The sequence below is a fragment of the Sinocyclocheilus rhinocerous genome, unplaced genomic scaffold, assembly GCF_001515625.1.
Source record: "Sinocyclocheilus rhinocerous isolate Xijiao unplaced genomic scaffold, SAMN03320098_v1.1 scaffold2400, whole genome shotgun sequence".
Lineage (NCBI taxonomy): Eukaryota > Metazoa > Chordata > Actinopteri > Cypriniformes > Cyprinidae > Sinocyclocheilus > Sinocyclocheilus rhinocerous.
The window spans coordinates 334,335-355,693 of record NW_015646358.1 but is presented as its reverse complement, the minus strand read 5'-3'; the positions used below and the strand labels follow the sequence as shown (position 1 = coordinate 355,693).

The 21,359-nt window shown below is 34.3% G+C and overlaps 1 protein-coding gene across 1 annotated transcript in view; it reads left to right on the top strand.

The window, feature by feature from the left end:
* The window catches only part of LOC107707600 (low-density lipoprotein receptor-related protein 2-like), a 129,243-nt gene that overhangs the window by 20,898 nt on the left and 86,986 nt on the right, over nucleotides 1-21,359 (top strand). The window contains exons 5-17 of the mRNA XM_016511677.1: nucleotides 961-1,071; nucleotides 3,518-3,631; nucleotides 3,744-3,860; nucleotides 3,992-4,135; nucleotides 5,388-5,507; nucleotides 5,606-5,734; nucleotides 7,295-7,464; nucleotides 14,521-14,744; nucleotides 15,320-15,526; nucleotides 15,637-15,839; nucleotides 17,287-17,427; nucleotides 17,585-17,788; nucleotides 19,774-19,966. Of these exons, the coding sequence (XP_016367163.1) occupies nucleotides 961-1,071; nucleotides 3,518-3,631; nucleotides 3,744-3,860; nucleotides 3,992-4,135; nucleotides 5,388-5,507; nucleotides 5,606-5,734; nucleotides 7,295-7,464; nucleotides 14,521-14,744; nucleotides 15,320-15,526; nucleotides 15,637-15,839; nucleotides 17,287-17,427; nucleotides 17,585-17,788; nucleotides 19,774-19,966 (2,077 nt within the window). The remainder of the gene's footprint in view (nucleotides 1-960; nucleotides 1,072-3,517; nucleotides 3,632-3,743; nucleotides 3,861-3,991; nucleotides 4,136-5,387; nucleotides 5,508-5,605; nucleotides 5,735-7,294; nucleotides 7,465-14,520; nucleotides 14,745-15,319; nucleotides 15,527-15,636; nucleotides 15,840-17,286; nucleotides 17,428-17,584; nucleotides 17,789-19,773; nucleotides 19,967-21,359) is intronic.

The following is a 21,359-nucleotide window of genomic DNA, read 5'->3' as shown; positions in this document are numbered from 1 at the left end:
ACATTTGGGCGGCATTATGCAAATATTTCCACATAGTGAGGTAGATATGTTTGGGGCGTGTTAGAACGAGCCGTTTTAGGTAGGCGTGGTTGACTCTTAACTTTTATAAAGAATATCTCTTTGGATTTGAGACTTTAGTCTTTGCTACTTTACAGATCTTCTTTATGCACCAAGAGCTTGTAACACTCCAAAGAGAAAGGAAAACCTGAAATCGCATCATATGACCCCTTTAAATCAGATGTCAAAGTGAAATCGAATTAGAGTCTATTCACTTTATAAATTTACATCAAACCCATTGCAACCCTTCTCCTTTAACTGCCTGACTCCATTCTGGTATGCTTTTTAAGATCCAGCCAATTCCCAATGGTTAAACTCATGTCCTTGTTCCTTAAATATCCTATTTCATGCGGAAATGCATTGGATTAAGGATGCAGAACGGTCACGACATTGCATTGCATTTCATGAATTTAACGCTCTCATACTTGCACTAGTCGAACAAGGTTTAAATATCATAAAGTGCATAAACATCATAGCAATATATTGTAAATATATCATGAATATTTGATATATCGCCCAGCCCTAGATAGTGTGTGTGTGTGTATTTTCTCCCCCTCAAAGGCTCCTGTGGCATTTTAATCAATTTGTAAGATTAAGAGTCTCGCTGATGGACAGAAATGGACACAATATGCTTCTTGTTTGTCAGAGTTGATTGCAGATTCTTCTGTGGATTAGTGCTAGTGTCAGTTCATCACTGAGCTCTTATCACACACTGCTTTACTCTACCAGACTTGCTATGCACATAATGGGCATTTGGCTGCAGAAGTTTGTGTTTGTTTTCTACGTTAGCTTTATGCTGTTTCTTTACTTGCATCACTCGATGCCGTACCGCAGTGGACGCTGTATTGTATTACAGAGTGATTATATTTTATTGAATGACTGGATGTGCTCTCTTTTTCTCAGTGTACCCAGAGTGCTCGGAGCTGAGGTGTGCTAACGGGGCGTGTTATAACAGGAGCCAGCGCTGTGACCAGGTGCTCAACTGCCGAGACGGCTCAGACGAAGCCAATTGCAGTGAGTGTATTTCCCTGGCAGGACACACACATTGACACAGTCATCCACTGGATGGCCTGGAAAACGTCTGCGCTACTTTTGCAATTGCAAGATTTTGAAGCTATAATGTTTAGTCATGTGACTTTTTGTCTGTTTGATTGCACTTTTAAAAATAAAAGTTTTTTTATTGGCATCTACTATTCCATGAAGAACCCTTAAAGGTTCCCTGAAGTGCCTTGAAGCACGCAGCGTTATTCTATGTGGTGACGTAATTTCAACTGAAACAGGAAGACAGGGCGGGACATATCGAGCAGCCCCGCCCCCTTTTTAAATTAGCCAATAGCGTTTTGTTTATATCTGCACGGGTCAGAGCCGTTGAGCTCGGTAAAGCCGCATTTGACAGCCACAATCTAATAGATTACCCTCTAGATTCAATATGAAACTCTTAGTAGAAACAAAATAGTGATCATAATCATGCTGAGGCTGTGTAGTTTTAAAAGTGTTTAATATATGCCGACTCGCGCATATGATCCGCTCCGTGCGATCGCGTCTCTGGACCGGAGCCAAAGTCCGGATCAGACTGTGCGCGCTGCCGCGGTTCGCGTGACACAACGTGAAACCAGACCTCATTTGCACCAATCGAAAGCATATTTACACTGTCTGAATCGTTCCCTATCACCTACATTGTACACTACGTGCCATTCACTGTACAAGAAATACTACACTGTGAACAAGCGACCGATCTCAGCTGCAGCTTCAGCGTCTATTTTGTAGGGGCGGGCGCTTCGGCTTCTAGAGAGCGTTTGATTGGTCTGAAGATTTGATGAGAAGATGAAGTACGATGTGTAAGAAATTATAGTCTGCCTCGACCCAGCTTCCACTCCAGATTGTGTATTAAACTATGCTCCTTTCTCTACAAAGAGCTTAATTATCATATAGATAGTTTTTTCCGATCTTAATCATATGTAAATAGTAGCATTTGATTGGACAGAAATTTTGATGAGAAGCTGAAGTACGATGTGACATCAAAAAAAATCGTTGAGCCGTTTTGGCGGAAGTGACGGAACTACAAGCTTCGAATGCTTATATCTTCTAAATGCGAATTTTGTCACTGTTTTGGAGCACACTGTCTTATAGATAACCTTAAGACTAACATATTGATACTAACACCCAAAAAACTTTAATTTTGATTTCACGGGGACTTTAACATTCATTGTTTCCATTGGACAAAGGGTTCTGTATAGCGTAAAAAAGTTCTATAGATTTTAAAAAAGTTCTTTACACCAAGAAAAAATAAATGGTTCTTTTAAGAACTGCTCGTTAAAAAGTTTCTTCGGGGAATCAAAATACTTCTATGGCATCACTGTGAACATTTTTTTTTTACTATAATATATATTATTTTTGACTATAATATATAGTTTAAATTTTTTTTACTCATAATCATGTTGTTCTGTTATTTGTAATATTGTCTATATGCTATTGTAGTTTTTAACAATATTTTGTTTTAAAAAAAAATTATTTTTTTTATTTTAGTTTAAATTTGAGAAATTTGGTTATGTGCGTTTGTTTTTATAAAAAAAAATTAACATTACTCTTTTGGTATTGATTTTTTTATTTCAGTTTTATCATTATTCATTATTTTCAATTAATGATTTGTTTAAGTTTTTAATTTGATATGTATATTTGATTTTATTTCAATTAACAATTTTTTTTTTTAGTTCTGGTTATTAATAACCCTGATTTGGTGAAACACAAAATAAGATATTAGGCAGAATGTTCAAGCTGCTTTTTTCCCATACAATGAAAGTGGATGGTGATTTATAAACACCATAGCTCACAGAACACCATAAAAGTACCCTAAAACTATCAATAAATGTTTATTGATTTGTATATTTGTATATATAGTTGTTTGTTGTAGTATATGTGACTTTCGTGCTATATTTCAAGTGTTATTAAGCCATTTCATAGTTTTTTGTGAGTAGCAAAGCAAATTTAATTTGTTGTTCACTGATTATCCCATTTGCAGTCTCATTTTTTGTCACGATTCGTCACATCATACAAAAACCGATGCCATTTGCCATCGGTGATGTCAAACCTAGTGCAGTGTGTCCAAAAGTGTCATTTGTGAGTTGAAAACCAGCACAAATGATGTTTGAGAGGCTTACATTTTGGTATGCATCTCGCACAAATCTCTTTTATAGCTTTATATTTGTAATATAGTGAACAAATTGGAAGAAAGAAAATAATAGAGTCGGAACAACATGAGGGTGAATAAACAATGATTAAAAATTCATTTGTGGCTCTTCTATTCCTTATTATACTGTATTGTATGCTGCATTTTATTTTGATATTCACCCTTTTTCCATCCTTTGGTGTGGTGAAAACATACCAAGTATAGTTATCTTCAGCTTTATTTAACTTTTATGAAATTGTGTCGTGGATAGACATATTTCTTGTTTGTTTTCAGCCCAGCGGTGCAGCGGCGGTCAGTTTCAGTGCAGTAATGGAGAATGTGTTCCTCGCGGATACGTCTGCGATCATGACGATGATTGTGGAGACAGAAGTGATGAACAGAACTGCAGTATGTATATTTCATTCCACAGTTTCTAAAATGCAACCATAAAGAATGTAAAAAGGTATCTTAGAAAAGCCTTTTACTCAGGTGTGAACGTTCACTAATGCATTATCTACAGCCTACCCAACCTGCAGAGGAACGTACTTCACCTGTCCCAGCGGCCGCTGCATTCATCAGGTCTGGCTGTGTGATGGAGAGGATGACTGCGAGGACAATGCAGATGAGAGAGGCTGCGGTACATCCTTAAAATGACCTTCTTCCTGCTAAATATTGCAAAAGCCAGGCTTCCGATTGATTGTTTTTCAGAGCATGAAAGTATCTTGAGTGACCTGAGCTGAAATGGTGTTTTTTGTGTGTTGCGTTTAGATAATGTCCAGCGTGAGTGTTATCCCGGGGAATGGCCGTGTCCTTCTTCTGGTGTTTGCATCCCTCTGGACCATCTCTGTGATGGGACGGCACACTGTCCGGACGGAGAAGATGAAACCAATACCACTGCCGGACGCAACTGCAGTCAGTTACCACCTAAAAATCACTAAAGCTGATTTCTGCCAGTGTTGTTTAAGTATTATTTATATAATATTATATTATTAATTAATATTTTGAATGACCTTTTTTATATTTTCAGTTTTTATTTTGTGATTTAATTTTATTATGTGCTTTTGTCATTTTTATATGTTTCTGTTTTTTTATATTTATGTATAGCTTTAATTTATTTTATTTCAGTTTTAGTTCTTAAAACTTATTTTATTTCAGTTATTTCGTCGGTCACCCGACGTGACGTCTCCGTTCCCTCCTTCAGGGAACGAGGGTTACCATACGTAACCGAGACGTTCTTAAAACTTATTTTATTTCAGTTAGTTGCAAGGCCAAATTTATAATTTTCTAATGTTAACGTAAATATTTTATATTTATTTATAACATATTTTTATTTTATTTTCAGCATTATTTCTATTACTTAAAATATTTTTTATAGGCTGAAAAAAAATTGGTCTAACCTTTTTTACATTTTTCACCTTTTTCACTTTTATATTTTCAGTTTACATTTAAATTTTTGTTGAAATGTTAATAATGTTGTTAGGTGCTTTTGCCATTTGTATTTTTATATCACTATTTTATTTCAGTTTTTGCTTTTGTTCAGCTTTAGTTTTTTTATTTTCAGTTAGTAATTTAGGCTTAAGTTTTTCATCTAATAATTATCTTATAAATCAGTTTTATTGCTATTGACAATTACAAAATGTTTTTAATAGTTTTGGTTAACTTATTTTTAATATTTCTATAAATCTTTGTTTTATTTCAGTTTTAGTAATTTTAGTATTTAAATTCTTCTATTTTTTATTTATGTTTTTGAATTTTTCATGTAATATTTATATTTTATTTAATTTCAGCTGTATTTCTATTACTGTTAAATTATTATTAATACACTGAAAAAAAATGATTGTTAGTAAAAATTGCTAGTAAATTTCACAAATAATTAAAAATAAACAGCAAGTAACACATCGAATTAAATGTGAAAATTTGGAGTAAAAAGAATGAAATAGTATTTTCTTGTAAAAAAAATACTGCTATAATCCTTATTTAGAACTACAAAAAATATTTTGTAGTGTAATAATTTTAGTTTTCTAGTCTTAGTTTTTTGTTTATCATTTATTATGATGTTAATCTGCCAAAATTCTTGTGTTTGCTTGATATTATAGTTACATTTTTGGTTTCGCCTAAGGTTTTCCTAACATTTCGAGTGCTGTATGGCTGTGTTTTGCGTCAGGTATCTGGCGCTGTGCATCTCTGAGCTGTGAGCATCACTGTCACGCCTCTCCTGAAGGAGGAACCTGTGCCTGTCCGCCAGGATACATGGTCAGCAGAAACGACAGCCGCTCATGCATTGGTAAAACGCTTGATTGATGATTACAAATAGTTGCTCATATTCAATCAAACTGGTGACTTGCCATCAGCTCTCCCTGTACTCTGTGCACATCTTTGCAGATTATGATGACTGTAGTCTGTGGGGCATGTGTGACCAGCTGTGTGAGGATCGGATCGGAAGCCATCGCTGCAGCTGTCGGGACGGTTACCTTCTGGAGCAGCACAGATACTGCAGAGCAAATCCCTCATGTGAGTCCATTCAGGCCTCTAACATGCTGCCTGTGTGTATGTAGAAGGTGTTTGATGAAGTGCTGCAATAGATTCATTCGTTTCAGCTCAATTCAAGTTGATTCGCTTTTAACCTATTTAAAAGCGACGGAAAGCGAGGAAAAGAGGGAAAATTCAAACAAACTAAAAATTAACAATTGCTTTACTCCGAATTGCCGCTATTTTAAAGTGAAAGTAAAATGGGCACACCGCTTTTACAAGCTATTTAAAAGCGAGGAAAAGCGGGAATGCCCCACCCCCACGGTGATACCGGTATTACCGGTGTTGTCACACGTCGATTAACCGGTGGGAAAATTTCCTCACCGTCACAACCCTAATTCGTATAGCGCTTTTCACAATACGTTTCAAAACAGCTTTACAGGGCATGCATTTTTCAATGTTACAATCAGAAAGTATTCTGTTATTCTGCTAAATTTCACAGTTAATTAGAAAGAAATGGCAAGTAACACAATGAATAAAACTTGACATTTTGAAGTAGAAAGACAGTGGTAGAAAATAGTATGTATGTTTCTTGCAAAACATACTCCAATTTACATCCTCGAAAAATCATTTTTTACAGTGTGGTTAGAAAACCTCATGTATTCCAATTAAACAGACAAAATGAACATATTTTACAGCTTGTGTATTCAGATAGCCATTCATAATAAATCATATAAAATCATTTAATATTTATTTTAAAAGATTGTACACAGATTTACAAGTATTTTTAATTGTATTTATTTACTCAGCGTACATTTTTTTCTGATAAAAAAAATCATATTAGATTAATTAATATTCATTTTAAATAATTTTTTCACAGGTTTAAACATTTTGTATTTATTTACTCAATATCCTTTCTCATAAGAAATCATATTAAAATAATTCATATTTATTTTAAATATATTTTACACAGGTTAACTAGTATTTTTTTTAATTGTATTTATTTAATCATACTTTGTCCCATAATGAACCATATTAAATTCATATTTATTTTAAATACATTTTACACAGATTTACACATTTTTAAATTGTATTTATTTACTCGGTGTCCTTTTTTTCTCATGAATCATATCAAATTAATTAATATTTATTTTAAATATATTTTACACAAGTATTTTTTTAAACTGTATTTATTTATTCATAATTTGTTTTTAATTTTTTCTGTTACTTCTGCATTATATTTTCCTGCATGCTTTCACACAAGTATCATGGCTTTGAGACTAATATTCCTGGTGTTAACTGTTATCTTATATGCCCATTAATCAGGCTTTTTGCAGCTCATCTCTCTTCGAGCGCCTCAGTTTGCATTGAATGCCATCATGTTAAGCTCCTGAAATGTCTGCCTCCCAACCATTTGTTTGGCAGGCCCTGGAAATGAATAACAAACGCTGGCACCACACAGCCAATTTTAAACTCTCTCACATATTTGTTATGCCTTATCAAAAGTACATTATATTATGAGTTCTCTAAAGATTGTCAAACTGTAGCCTTCATTTTGAAGTTATCCTTCCACATTAATTCACTTTGTTTGGCCATCTTTAGCTGGGGTGCCTTCGCTTATATTCTCCAATGGGAGAGACTTGCTGATTGCTGATGTCCACGGACACAGTGCTCAAACCCTGGTCGAGTCCCAGAACAGAGGAGTTGCTGTTGGTGTGGACTTTCATTACCAGCTGCAAAGGGTCTTTTGGACCGACACAATCCAAAATAAGGTAAATGGTCTACAGACTAACAACAGCAGTTTTTTTGAAGTTGCATATAGTCCCTAAAAATAGCATTAGGGCTGGCATTTATAAAGAAAAGACATTTATAATGTTACAGAAGATTTCTATTTCAAATAAATGCTGCTCTTTTGAACTTTCCATTCATCAAAGAATCCTGAAAAATAAAATGTATCACGGTTTCTCACAAAAATATGAAGCAGCACAACTGTTTCCAACATTGGTAGTAATAAGAAATGTTTCTTGAGCAGCAAATCAGCATATTATAATGATTTCTGAAGGATCATGTGACACTGAAGACTGGGGTAATGATGAAAATTCAGCTTTGCATCACAGGAATAAATTACATTTTACAATATAATTTAATAGAAAACAGTTATTTTAAATTCAGATAGCCATTCATAATAAATCATATAAAATCATTTAATATTTATTTTAAAAGATTGTACACAGATTTACAAGTATTTTTAATTGTATTTATTTACTCAGCGTACATTTTTTTCTGATAAAAAAAATCATATTAGATTAATTAATATTCATTTTAAATAATTTTTTCACAGGTTTAAACATTTTGTATTTATTTACTCAATATCCTTTCTCATAAGAAATCATATTAAAATAATTCATATTTATTTTAAATATATTTTACACAGGTTAACTAGTATTTTTTTTAATTGTATTTATTTAATCATACTTTGTCCCATAATGAACCATATTAAATTCATATTTATTTTAAATACATTTTACACAGATTTACACATTTTTAAATTGTATTTATTTACTCGGTGTCCTTTTTTTCTCATGAATCATATCAAATTAATTAATATTTATTTTAAATATATTTTACACAAGTATTTTTTTAAACTGTATTTATTTATTCATAATTTGTTTTTAATTTTTTCTGTTACTTCTGCATTATATTTTCCTGCATGCTTTCACACAAGTATCATGGCTTTGAGACTAATATTCCTGGTGTTAACTGTTATCTTATATGCCCATTAATCAGGCTTTTTGCAGCTCATCTCTCTTCGAGCGCCTCAGTTTGCATTGAATGCCATCATGTTAAGCTCCTGAAATGTCTGCCTCCCAACCATTTGTTTGGCAGGCCCTGGAAATGAATAACAAACGCTGGCACCACACAGCCAATTTTAAACTCTCTCACATATTTGTTATGCCTTATCAAAAGTACATTATATTATGAGTTCTCTAAAGATTGTCAAACTGTAGCCTTCATTTTGAAGTTATCCTTCCACATTAATTCACTTTGTTTGGCCATCTTTAGCTGGGGTGCCTTCGCTTATATTCTCCAATGGGAGAGACTTGCTGATTGCTGATGTCCACGGACACAGTGCTCAAACCCTGGTCGAGTCCCAGAACAGAGGAGTTGCTGTTGGTGTGGACTTTCATTACCAGCTGCAAAGGGTCTTTTGGACCGACACAATCCAAAATAAGGTAAATGGTCTACAGACTAACAACAGCAGTTTTTTTGAAGTTGCATATAGTCCCTAAAAATAGCATTAGGGCTGGCATTTATAAAGAAAAGACATTTATAATGTTACAGAAGATTTCTATTTCAAATAAATGCTGCTCTTTTGAACTTTCCATTCATCAAAGAATCCTGAAAAATAAAATGTATCACGGTTTCTCACAAAAATATGAAGCAGCACAACTGTTTCCAACATTGGTAGTAATAAGAAATGTTTCTTGAGCAGCAAATCAGCATATTATAATGATTTCTGAAGGATCATGTGACACTGAAGACTGGGGTAATGATGAAAATTCAGCTTTGCATCACAGGAATAAATTACATTTTACAATATAATTTAATAGAAAACAGTTATTTTAAATTGCAATAATATTTCACATTATAACTGACCTTACTTTATTTTTTTCAAACGAGACATCTTTTAAAAATGTTTTTCAAAATCTTACCGACCCCAAACTTTTAAACAGTGTATCTCAATATTTTTCAGTCTTTTTGACACTATTTATGTATTTGCATTTTTTTTGTAAAATTCAGTCATTTCCATCTAACAGCCTTTGTATCCTAGATGTTTAATGCAAGTTAAATACAGTTAACATCTAGTTAATTAATCACAATATTGATCATAATGTATATATATATATATACACTCACCGGCCACTTTATTAGGTACACCTGTTCAATTGCTTGGTAACACAAATTGCTAATCAGCCAATCACATGGCAGCAACTCAATGCATTTAGGCATCTAGATGTGGTGAAGACGACTTGCTGAAGGTCAAACCGAGCATCAGAATGGGGAAGAAAGGGGATTTAAGTGACTTTGAACGTGGAATGGTTGTTGGCGCCAGATGGGCTGGTCTGAGTATTTCAAAAACTGCTGATCTACTGGGATTTTCACGCACAACCATCTCTAGGGTTTACAGAGAATGGTACGAAAAAGAGAAAATATCCAGTGAGCGGCAGTTATGTGGACGAAAATGCCTTGTTGATGTCAGAGGTCAAAGGAGAATGGGCAGACTGGTAAGAGATGATAGAAAGGCAACAGTAACTCAAATAACCACTCGTTACAACCAAGGTATGCAGAATACCATCTCTGAACGCACAACACGTCGAACCCTGAAGCAGATGGGCTACAGCAGCAGAAGACCACACCGGGTGCCGCTCCTGTCAGCTAAGAACAGGAAACAGAGGCTACAATTCGCACAGGCTCACCAAAATTGGACAATAGAAGATTGGAAAAACGTTGCCTGGTCTGATGAGTCTCGATTTCTGCTGCGACATTCAGATGGTAGGGTCAGAATTTGGCGTAAAGAACATGAAAGCATGGATCCATCCTGCCTTGTCTCAACGGTTCAGGCTGGTGGTGGTGGTGTAATGGTGTGGGGGATATTTTCTTGGCACACTTTGGGCCCCTTCGTACCAATTGAGCATCGTTTAAACGCCACAGCCTACCTGAGTATTGTTGCTGACCATGTCCATCCCTTTATGACTACAGTGTACCCATCTTCTGATGGCTACTTCCAGCAGGATAATGCACCATGTCACAAAGCTCAAATCATCTCAGACTGGTTTCTTGAACATGACAATGAGTTCACTTTACTCAAATGGCCTCCACAGTCACCAGATCTCAATCCAATAGAGCACCTTTGGAATTTACGAAAAGTAACCCGCCAAATTGGCTAGTGATTTGACAGCGTTACCCGCCACAGCTGATTTTTACCCGCAGTTGGCGGGTGTTAATTTCAAACCCTGTATATATATATATATATATATATATTGTCCAGTCCTAATGGACTTAGAGCACAGTTTACTCTATTTCATTGCTTGGTGTGTGGCATTAATATTTCCCACTTACATTCATTTAATGCTCTGGCACCTGCCACGGGTTCTCAGTTTTCCTGAATTTAATAAGTGGCATTTCACAGATTACTGAAGTTCTAACCTTGTCAGGACGAGTGATATCGATGTTACATTTGTTGTTGATAACAAAGCTCTGCATTATACCAGCTCTTCCTCCTTCAACAGAGACACACACATACACGTGGCATTTCACAGATTACTGAAGTTCTAACCTTGTCAGGACGAGTGATATCGATGTTACATTTGTTGTTGATAACAAAGCTCTGCATTATACCAGCTCTTCCTCCTTCAACAGAGACACACACATACACACACACACACACACACACTCACACAAACACTCACACACACACACACACACACACACACTCACTCATTGTGCCAGTCAGTCTGCTCTGATCTCACCTCTCATACACCCCAGCAACAACGTTTGGCTAAAGGCCCAAATAAAGTCTGTCTGTCTCAAATAGAGTGTGCCAGTATCTTTCAAGCCTCCCTAAACTATTCCTGAAGCAACCAAGACCGAGCAATATGATGTTAATTATGTAAATATTATGTTATTATGTTATGTTAAATAATGGGTTTAAACTTTCAACTCTCAAAGGCATAATAGCAAAAAGTTTAAAAAAAAAGATTTTATAATGTGAATTTTCCAGCATTTCAGAGTCACACAGCAGGGTCACTGACACCACTAATGACTGCTTTGTAATACATTTTACAGTTATATAATATGAATATGTAGACACACTACCAGTCAAAAGTTTTGGGTCGGTAAGATTTTTTAAATGTTTCTAAAAGAAGTGTCTTATGCTCACCAAGGCTTCATTTATATGGTTAAAAATACAGTAAAAACAGTAATATTGTGAAATATTTTTACAATTTAAAATAGCTGCTTTATATTTGAATATATTCTAAAATGTAATTTATTCCTGTGATCAAAGCTGAATTTTCAGCATCATTACTCCAATCTTCAGTGTCACATGATCCTTCAGAAATCATTCTAATATGCCGATTTGCTGCTCAAGAAACATTGCTTATAATTATTAATGTTGAAAACAGTTGTGCAGCTTCATATTTTTGTAGAAACTGTGATGTATTTTCTTTCCCAAGACTCGTTTATGAATAGAAAGTTCAAAAGAACAGAATTTATTTGAAATATAAATCATTTTTAATGTTTTTAATTTTTTATGTCATTTTGAATGTACTAGTGTACAGTATATGTATTAATTATATTGTAAGTTATATTGTAAAAACAGTAATATATATATATATTTTATATTTCCCAACATGGAATTCATAGAATAATGCAATTGTGTGATTTTACATCCTTGAAAAACCATTGTTTGTTTTTTTTTGTGTTTTTTTCATTCTGCTTTAATAATGTTTAACCAAAATTCATCCCAACACACACAAAAAAAATAAAAGTGAGAAAAAGAAGAAAATATATAATAAATATCAGTGCTTGGGTCTCTGAGGATTAAAGAAAAAAACAGCTTGTGGAAGCTATGAAGGAAGTTGGCTCTTCATCAGCGGAAAGGGAATTCTTCAGCTGATGCCTGTAGATACTGCTAATACGTTAATAATGGGTGACCAGTCTGGCTCCCGAAGGGCCGCAGTCACGGTAACTGACTCAAATCAGTGCTAGACTCCAAGTTTTCTAATCTCCAGAAAGTGTCTGATAGGCAGGGAAATGCTCGCATATTTCTGCATAATTTTATGCAACCTGAGAGGATCTGGAGTAAGCGTGCAATATTCTTCCCTTTTTTATGCATTCTTTGGCCAGCTCAAAGAGCTTTGTTTCAAACTCTTGGCTACTTTGTGATTTGGAGATCAGCCATGGAGCAAAAAAAGTGGGTACATGCAAGGAGATGGGCTTCTGAGTATAGTGGCAGGGGGTCTCAGAGAGCCACACCACCAGACCACCTTCACAGCTTGAGTTTCTGTTAAACGGGTCAGCTCAGAATCATAGTCTTTTAGACGTTTGGCTCTGGTTTCCAAAGGGCGAAGCCTGCAAAGAGCATTGGTGCCTTAGCTTGTGTTATGATGCCAAGGGATCCAGCCTGAGAAACTGGTGCCATCTTTTAATCAATAGGGCAGTGGTTTCAGAGTACCACCTCTGGGGCAGCGGAGAAAGGCAAACTATCAGATGTCAGATGATATAAGCCAGACCACAATCTTATTACCATGATTATTTAAGAAGAGAATGTAATGTCAAGTTTTGATTATGTTCTTGTAGGATTACAGCTGAAAAGACCACCTTAGATCAGTTTGAGTTTTCACAGGCTGATTTCGTGCCACATACTAAAGAAGAAACTAGTTTAGACAAACTTGAGGCTGGTTGACCATCGTGGTCTTTCAAGTGAAGCTGGTTAGGCAAGGGATTTGTGCTGGTTAAACCAGTGTTATTTTAGTATTATTTCTATACTTTTATTATTTTTTATATTACTGTTTTAAATTAGCTTTTATTTTTATAGTTTCTGTTTTCATTTTAGTTTAATTTTTAGCCATTGTATTCATTATGCCATTTTATTTTTAATTGTATTTCAGTTTTAGTTCTTTAGTTTTTTATTTATTTAGTAGTTTCATTTTGATTGATTTATTTAGAATATTCGTTTTATTTATTTAGAAATGTAGTTAGTAATTTCAAATTTTTTAAATTTTCATATAGTTTAAAATATTTCATCTAATATTTAGATTTTATTTTATTTCACTTTATTACTTTTAACAAAAATGTTGTAGTTGTTATTTATTTAGTAATTTCAGTTAATTTTTAAATCTTTAATGTATTTATGATATTTATTATTTATATATTATTTCTATACTTTTATTATTTTTTATATTACTGTTTTAAATTAGCTTTTATTTTTATAGTTTCTGTTTTCATTTTAGTTTAATTTTTAGCCATTGTATTCATTATGCCATTTTATTTTTAATTGTATTTCAGTTTTAGTTCTTTAGTTTTTTATTTATTTAGTAGTTTCATTTTGATTGATTTATTTAGAATATTCGTTTTATTTATTTAGAAATGTAGTTAGTAATTTCAAATTTTTTAAATTTTCATATAGTTTAAAATATTTCATCTAATATTTAGATTTTATTTTATTTCACTTTATTACTTTTAACAAAAATGTTGTAGTTATTTATTTAGTAATTTCAGTTAATTTTTAAATCTTTAATGTATTTATGATATTTATTATTTATAATATATTTCTGTAATATTCACTTTATTTAGTAATTTAGTGAAAGTGAATTCAGTTCTTCAACTTGGCAAGGCAGCATTTCTAATTTTCATTTAGTTTACGTTTTTCATCTATTATTTATATTTTATTGTACAGTATTTCATCATTTAAATGTGCAAAAATTGTTTTAGTTGTTATTTAGTCAGTTCATTTATAATATTTATTATGTATAAAATTCATTTTATTAATTTATTAATTTCATTAGTAATTTCAGTTCTTTTCAGTTCATTTAGTTTTTCACCTAATATTTTATTTTATTTATTTTAAATTTTATTTAATTTCATTATTTAATTTTATTTTACCAGTGTTTTTGATAGTTTTAGTTTTTATTTAGTAATTTCAGTTACATATAATAGTTATTATTTATAATATTTTACAATATTTACAACAAATGCTGGTCTGTGGCAGGATATCAAAACTTCAACGACAACTTCCCTAACCACAACTTGTTTGCTCCAAACAGGTGTTTTCAGTGGATATGGACGGGTCGCGTTTGCAGGTGGTGCTGAATGTATCTGTGGACTATCCTGAAAACCTGGCCGTGGACTGGGTGAATAATAAGCTGTACGTGGTGGAGGCCAGCGTCAACAGAATCGACATGGTGGACTTGGATGGGAGCAATCGGGTCACACTAATCGCCGAGCACCTGGGCAACCCGAGAGGTCTTGCGCTTGACCCGACCATGGGGTGAGTTCCCGAGGGAGACGTCAGACGCTTCCCATTGACTTTAATCTTACCCTTGCTTCCTCCACCTAATCCGCGTCCATTGTAAGTGCAATCATGAAGCTGATCTCGGATCTGGAGCCTCAGATACTGAGAACGGGAATGTTGTACACTGTCTGTGAGGATTAGTCAGAAGTAATTAAGCAAAGATGAACTTCACGGAAACCCGATAGGGTCGTACGGCCAGGTGGCCTCATGCTAAATTGAGAAGTGACAATAAAGTGCGTATAGTTGCATCGCTTTGGTGTTTGAAAATAACGTTCTTTGGGTATTCATTTCGAAATCTTGTTCTTATCCCCAAGGGTTTTATCCGTAACCCGATGCTATCCAAACTGAGCACTAACAATATATTTGCGCAAATACCTTTGAAGTTCAAGTTGCTCTTCATCTCTTTCAGTGCAACATGAGATTAATAAATCACGATTCATCATTACAATGGGATCATTTCATTTAGGATTAGTTCCTCTTTCTGTTTTAGATGTTAAATGCGATTAAAACAGTGTCTTGTGTCACAGTGAGGTTGTTTTGTTGGAGTTTAGGTACCTTTTCTTCTCTGACTGGGATACTTTGAATGGAGAACCGGGTTTGGAAAGGGCCTACATGGATGGTACCAATCGCTATGGGATCATCAGGACCAAACTCGGCTGGCCTGCTGGGATTACTTTGGACCTTGAGGCTAAAAGAGTATATTGGGTGGACAGCCGATATGATTATATCGAAACAACGACTTATGATGGCTTGCACAGGTATCTTCTAGGGGTTGCAGAGATGTTTTATTTGGAAATGCATGCTGATTTTCATAAGTTGTTTGCACTTTCCGGAAGTCTGTTAAGAGCTTATTTGAATTCTCCAATAGGAAAACTGTGGTCCATGGTGGGTCTTTGATTCCTCATCCATTTGCCATTACTCTGTTCGAGCATTCAGTCTACTACACTGACTGGACTAAGATGGCAGTTATGAAGGCTAATAAATACAGCGACAACAGCCCACAAGAGCTCTACAGGACCTCTCAGAGACCACATGGCCTGACTATGGTCCATGCATACAGACAGCCTTTTGGTAAGGAGCTAGAAAGTGCATCTGCCACTCTGTATTACAGTATGTATATTAAACTGTTAGGAATTCAGCAACAAGACTGCAGTGCAAAACAAAATTACTGAAGCTTAAACTAAAATTGCAATAAAAAAACTGAAAAATATACAAATATTTATATTATAATTCAAAATATTATTAAATACTATAATGGTAGATAAACAATTCTAAAGTAACATGACGGCCAGTTTCACCTCAGATTACATTACAACTTTATTACATTACAACAAATGTTATTACATTAAAACAAAAATTCTGTTTTTGAAAGTTTTTTGAAACCTTGTTTTTTGAGGGAATATACTACATATTCCATAAAGTATCCCAAATGGTGTAATAAAAAATCTGGTGCAATATTGACTGATTTTAAGTAAAAAAAAAATACAATGTACTTGGAGTTGTTTTAACCCTCTGGGGTCGACGAATGCGCCGGTGCTTTTTGTTGCATTTTTTTTGAAAGCCCCTAAAGGAACTTAAATTACTCCGTCAGTTTTGATAGTACAGATAAGAGCAATACATCAATCGAATCTGTAAAGGGTCTACTTTTATTTGTATACACACATAATAACAACAAAACTTTGTGCTTTTGTAAAATACAGAAAACAACCAGGGTGCGCTGTCTGCCGCCTTGGTCTCCGTGATCTTCATTTAGAAACGCGTCACTAAAATGAACTGAAACTCAGCGAATACTCGACACAGAGACATGAGAGATGTATCTATAGAAAGCTTGACATGTCTACTTTTAAAACGAAGCAAGTCTTATCGAAAACAAATATTCTGTGATAAAGTAATCCATATGAAACCAAAGTGATGTCCAGTCTTTCCCGTCTGGCTTCATTATCTCTAATTAGATCACGCCCACGAGCTACTTTCGCTGTTGATATTACAATAGTAAAATGTTGAAAATTTTGAAATTCTAAATATGTAAAATTATAAATGTGCCAAATGTAAAATTGAAATATGCAAATGTATAAAATATATCAAATATATGCAAATGTCTAAATATAAAAATTTTGAATATTTATATATTTTAATATATATAACATTTTGCAATAAACTATATATATGGTGCAATTCCTGTTCCCAATGATCTTGTTTACATCTAATATTAAGATTTGTCTTTGGTAATGAGATCACAAGTGGTCAGTGCTCAATACAGGTGTAAATGCGGCCCAAATAGTTTTGAACTGAAATCACTGAAAACAGACATGAAAATAACCAGAAATGCAATGTGATTGCATCACATTTGTAGTGTAAATGTTTTGTTAATCTGTCCTGTTGCACAGCATTGTTGAATCACTGTGCTTAGGAGAGGTTTTAAACGTAGCCACTTTAAACAAAAATGCTGACAGACATCATGAAATTATTGCTATTCTTTTTGTGATTTATTGACATCTCCGTTTGTTTGATCGGACAGTAAGTAACCCCTGTGGCGCCGATCGAGGAGGCTGTGAACACATCTGTGTTCTGAGTCACAGAACTGATAACGGCGGCTTGGGATATCGCTGCCGCTGCCGAATGGGCTACGATCTACATGCTGACGGCAAGAGATGCCTGGGTAAGACAGATCTTGTCTACAAAGATGCAAATTATCATTGCATCTTTGCATCTTATGCGTTTAAAAGAGGCCATATCACACAAAAAAAATCGACATTTTGGGATGCAGCAGCTTGATGTTTAAAGAAAACAATATAAATGCAATATGTGTCTTGCAGCTGTGAGGCAGTTTCTGCTGTTCTCCAGTCAGCTGGCAGTCAGAGGGATCCCCTTCAACCTGTCCACACAGGAAGACATCATTCTCCCCATCACAGGAACTCCGTCTTATTTCGTTGGAGTGGACTTCAGTGCTGCGGACAATTCAGTTTTCTTCTCTGATACAGTGAAGGACATCATCTACAAACAGAAAATTGATGGAACCGGTGAGTATGACAAGTATTTTTCATGCATATTTCAGTAAAGCTGCTGTAAGCGATAACTTCTTCCAGGCACATATGCAATTTTTACCTTTGTAAATGTGCCTGTCGTCTTTTTTATGTAAAACTTAATTTAATCAATTAATTAAATCAGTCAGAATACTATAGGCTGTTACCAATATGATCAACATCAAAAAAAAAAAAAATTTAAGTTTATAAATTAATTACTTATTACAGGATAAGGCAAGGCAAGTTTATTTATATAGCAAATTTCGTTCGCAATGGTAATTCAAAGTGCTTTACATAGAAGAAAGTAAAATAATCATTAAAAAATAATCACAAAAATAAAACAAGGAATTTCAAAACTTTGACAATGATTTAAAAATTGATTTAAAATGAATTTTAGACAGTTAAAAATAGAAAATGATTATACATACATAAAATACAGTGCATGCAGTTCAGACATTGCACAGTGCTCATTCAATAAATGCACAGCTAAACAGATGAGTTTTGAGTCTGAATTTAAATGTGACTAATGTTTTAGCACATCTGGTCTCTTCTGGAAGCTGATTCCAACTGCGGGCGGCAAAATAGCTAAAAGCAGATTCCCCTTGTTTTGTGTGAACCCTTGGTATTTCTAACTGACTTGATCCTAATGATCTGAGTGGTCTGCAATGTATTTAGGTCCTAGGCCATTGAGTGATTTATAAACGAGTAAAAGTACTTTAAAATCAATCGCTTGTTATTTTTTGATAAATAACATTGTTGATTATTGCCCTTGATATTATAATAATTATTATTAAAGTTGATTAGTAGAATGCATAAAAAACGGCAGGTCAAAATCTAAACGCCTCCAATTAGCCATTGCATTCATGCACTCAACAGATGTGTGTAACTGTATTTAATGCTTAATGCTGCATAACACAATGCATAAAAACAAATGTTTGGTGCTACATCAGAAGATAAAAATGTAATGCCGCATTCAACATTTTTTATTCATTTGTATATTTTACTTTAACTGTGACAGTTGTAATTCATTTACTTTAACTGTGCAGGGACATTTTTTGCCCCCATATCTTGAATTTGGGGGGCATTTATTTAGATTTTGATGCCATTTTTGCCCCAAGCCTCCCGTAATTTCCATCCCTTGTATTCATCCCTTGTGTTCTTCATTTCAAATTATTTTATCCCATTTATTTTGCTGTTGAAAAAAGAACAAAATCTGTGCTCTGTTTGATGAAATGTGCTTGACTTGTAAGCAGATAAAGTGAGAAACTGATACTCACTGAATACTCCACTCAGCCCTCTGGATATTTGCTGTGTGCCAACAACACATTTTGCTGCATGTGATCTCGCCTATCAGCTGCCTTCAAAGGCCAACTACATGAGATAATGTGTTCACTGGTGTTGGGCTACATTTCTAATAGAAATCCAGGATACTAATACCCTCCTCCCCCTGACTCAACCCAAAACAATATAGAGAGTTTGCTCGTTTCATTCAACACCTGTGAGCCACATCTAAGTGAAAGCATATTAATTTGCACTGACAAAAATACAGTAAAAATTGTGAAGTATTACAACTTAAAACGCATTTTTAATAAATGTTATTTATTCCTGTGATGCAAAGCTGAATTTCAGCATCATTACTCCAGTCTTCAGTGTCACATAATCAAGAAAACAGTTGTGCTGCTTAATATCTTTGTGGAAACCAAGATAGATTTTTTTCACGATTCTTTGATGATTAGAGAGTTCAAAAGAACAGCATTTATTTGATACGGACATCTTTTGAGATCATTATAAATGTCTGTACTGTCACTTTTGATCAGTGTAATGCATCCTATTTACACTTCAACTGGAGGTTACTAATGACTGCTGTAAAAACATTTGCTGCAATCTGAGTTGTTTCTTGCTTTCATATCTTTTTAGTTTCCATACCTACTAGCAGTGGATTGCGCACTAATCTTTGTGTTGCTTTGCTTTAAACTGCACAGGCAGGGAGGTACTAGCAGCCAATCGGGTGGATGGTGTGGAAGATCTCGCTTATGATTGGATATCGAAGAACCTGTACTGGACGGATCCACGCTACAGGAGTATATCTGTCATGAAGGTCGCGGATAAGTCCAGACGAGCCATTGTACGAAACCTCAACAACCCCAGATCCATAGTGGTCCACCCGGTGGCTGGGTGAGTCCTTTACTGGCTGGTGTTCTTTATGATATTGCTATTTTATAGACATAATAAAAGAAAAGTAGTTAATACTGTGGCTCTGTTCCAAAACTTAGTGAGCTACCTTGCTGTGTTCTGCCTAATTAGACAGCTACCTTCTATAGGACGAGTGAAATGGAACCTCATAAGTGACCAATTTGAAGTGATCTACATAGGCAGCAACTCTGTGCATCATAAAAATAACATGCAAAGCACATGAGACTCGACTTCTGTTAATTACTTTCAATAGAGTTTGGTATTAACATGCTGCTAAGCTAAAGAAGAGATTAATATACGTAGTACATGCAAATATTAGATAAATCGGTACATTATGAATTTTATTGGAGTTTTTTTAATTGTTTCCTTTTTTTCAATACTTGTTTAATGTAATTTTAGTTTTATTTATAAACTATTAATTATTTATTAATACTTTTTAACTATTAGTATTTATTAATATATTGAATTATTTTGTTTTTGTAATTGTGTGTAATTGTGATATGTGCTTTTGTTTTGTTTTATATATATTACTATGTAGCTTTAATTTATTTCTTAGTTAATTTTTAGTTTTAATGATTTTAGTAAACCAACTTATACTTATTTATTTCGGTTAGTTGCCAAGGGAACACTTCTAATCTTTGTTCATTTTTTTTTTATTTCAAGTTTTTACATTTTTATAAAAGTCTAGTTTATCTAGTTTTTATTTTATTTTATTATTTTATATTATAGTTTTAGTTGTAGTTGATGATATGAACTGTTATTTAATGAATTATATTTATAAATAATTATATATTTATCAATTATATATATATATCAATATTTGTCTTGCATTATGAGATACATAATTATGCTGCCTTTCTTTTGGAAAGCTTTCACTATGAAGCCATAAAATTATGTCTATGTAGGGAGCTTACTAGATTTTGGAACAGAACCCTTGTTATTGTAGGCTAAAAATTGCATTCACAAAATAAACACACTCAAACTTCCTCTTTTGTGGAAAAAAAAGGTTGTGACCATGGGTTTGAAATCCCAGGCACGTTCAAATGTCAACAAACACAATTCAGCATGCGACCATACGCCAAAAACACAGCTTGGGGGAGCCTTGCTTTCACCTCGCCTCTCTGTTTCCCTAAGACCATGAAAAAGCATTAACAATCAGGCCACTTGTGTCCAGTCACACCTTTCATAATGCAGGAGGTGCCCAGCCATTCATAGATTGCTCCTGCTTTGAACCTGGCACAGATAAAGGCGCTCTTTATGCCGTGCTAGTGGGACATTTCCAATGGCTTCAAAGTCATGAGGCCTCTGGGCCCAGGAGGCTAGATTAGTGCTGCATGAAGGCTGTTATTGTAGTGCACACTAAGAACTTGGCTTA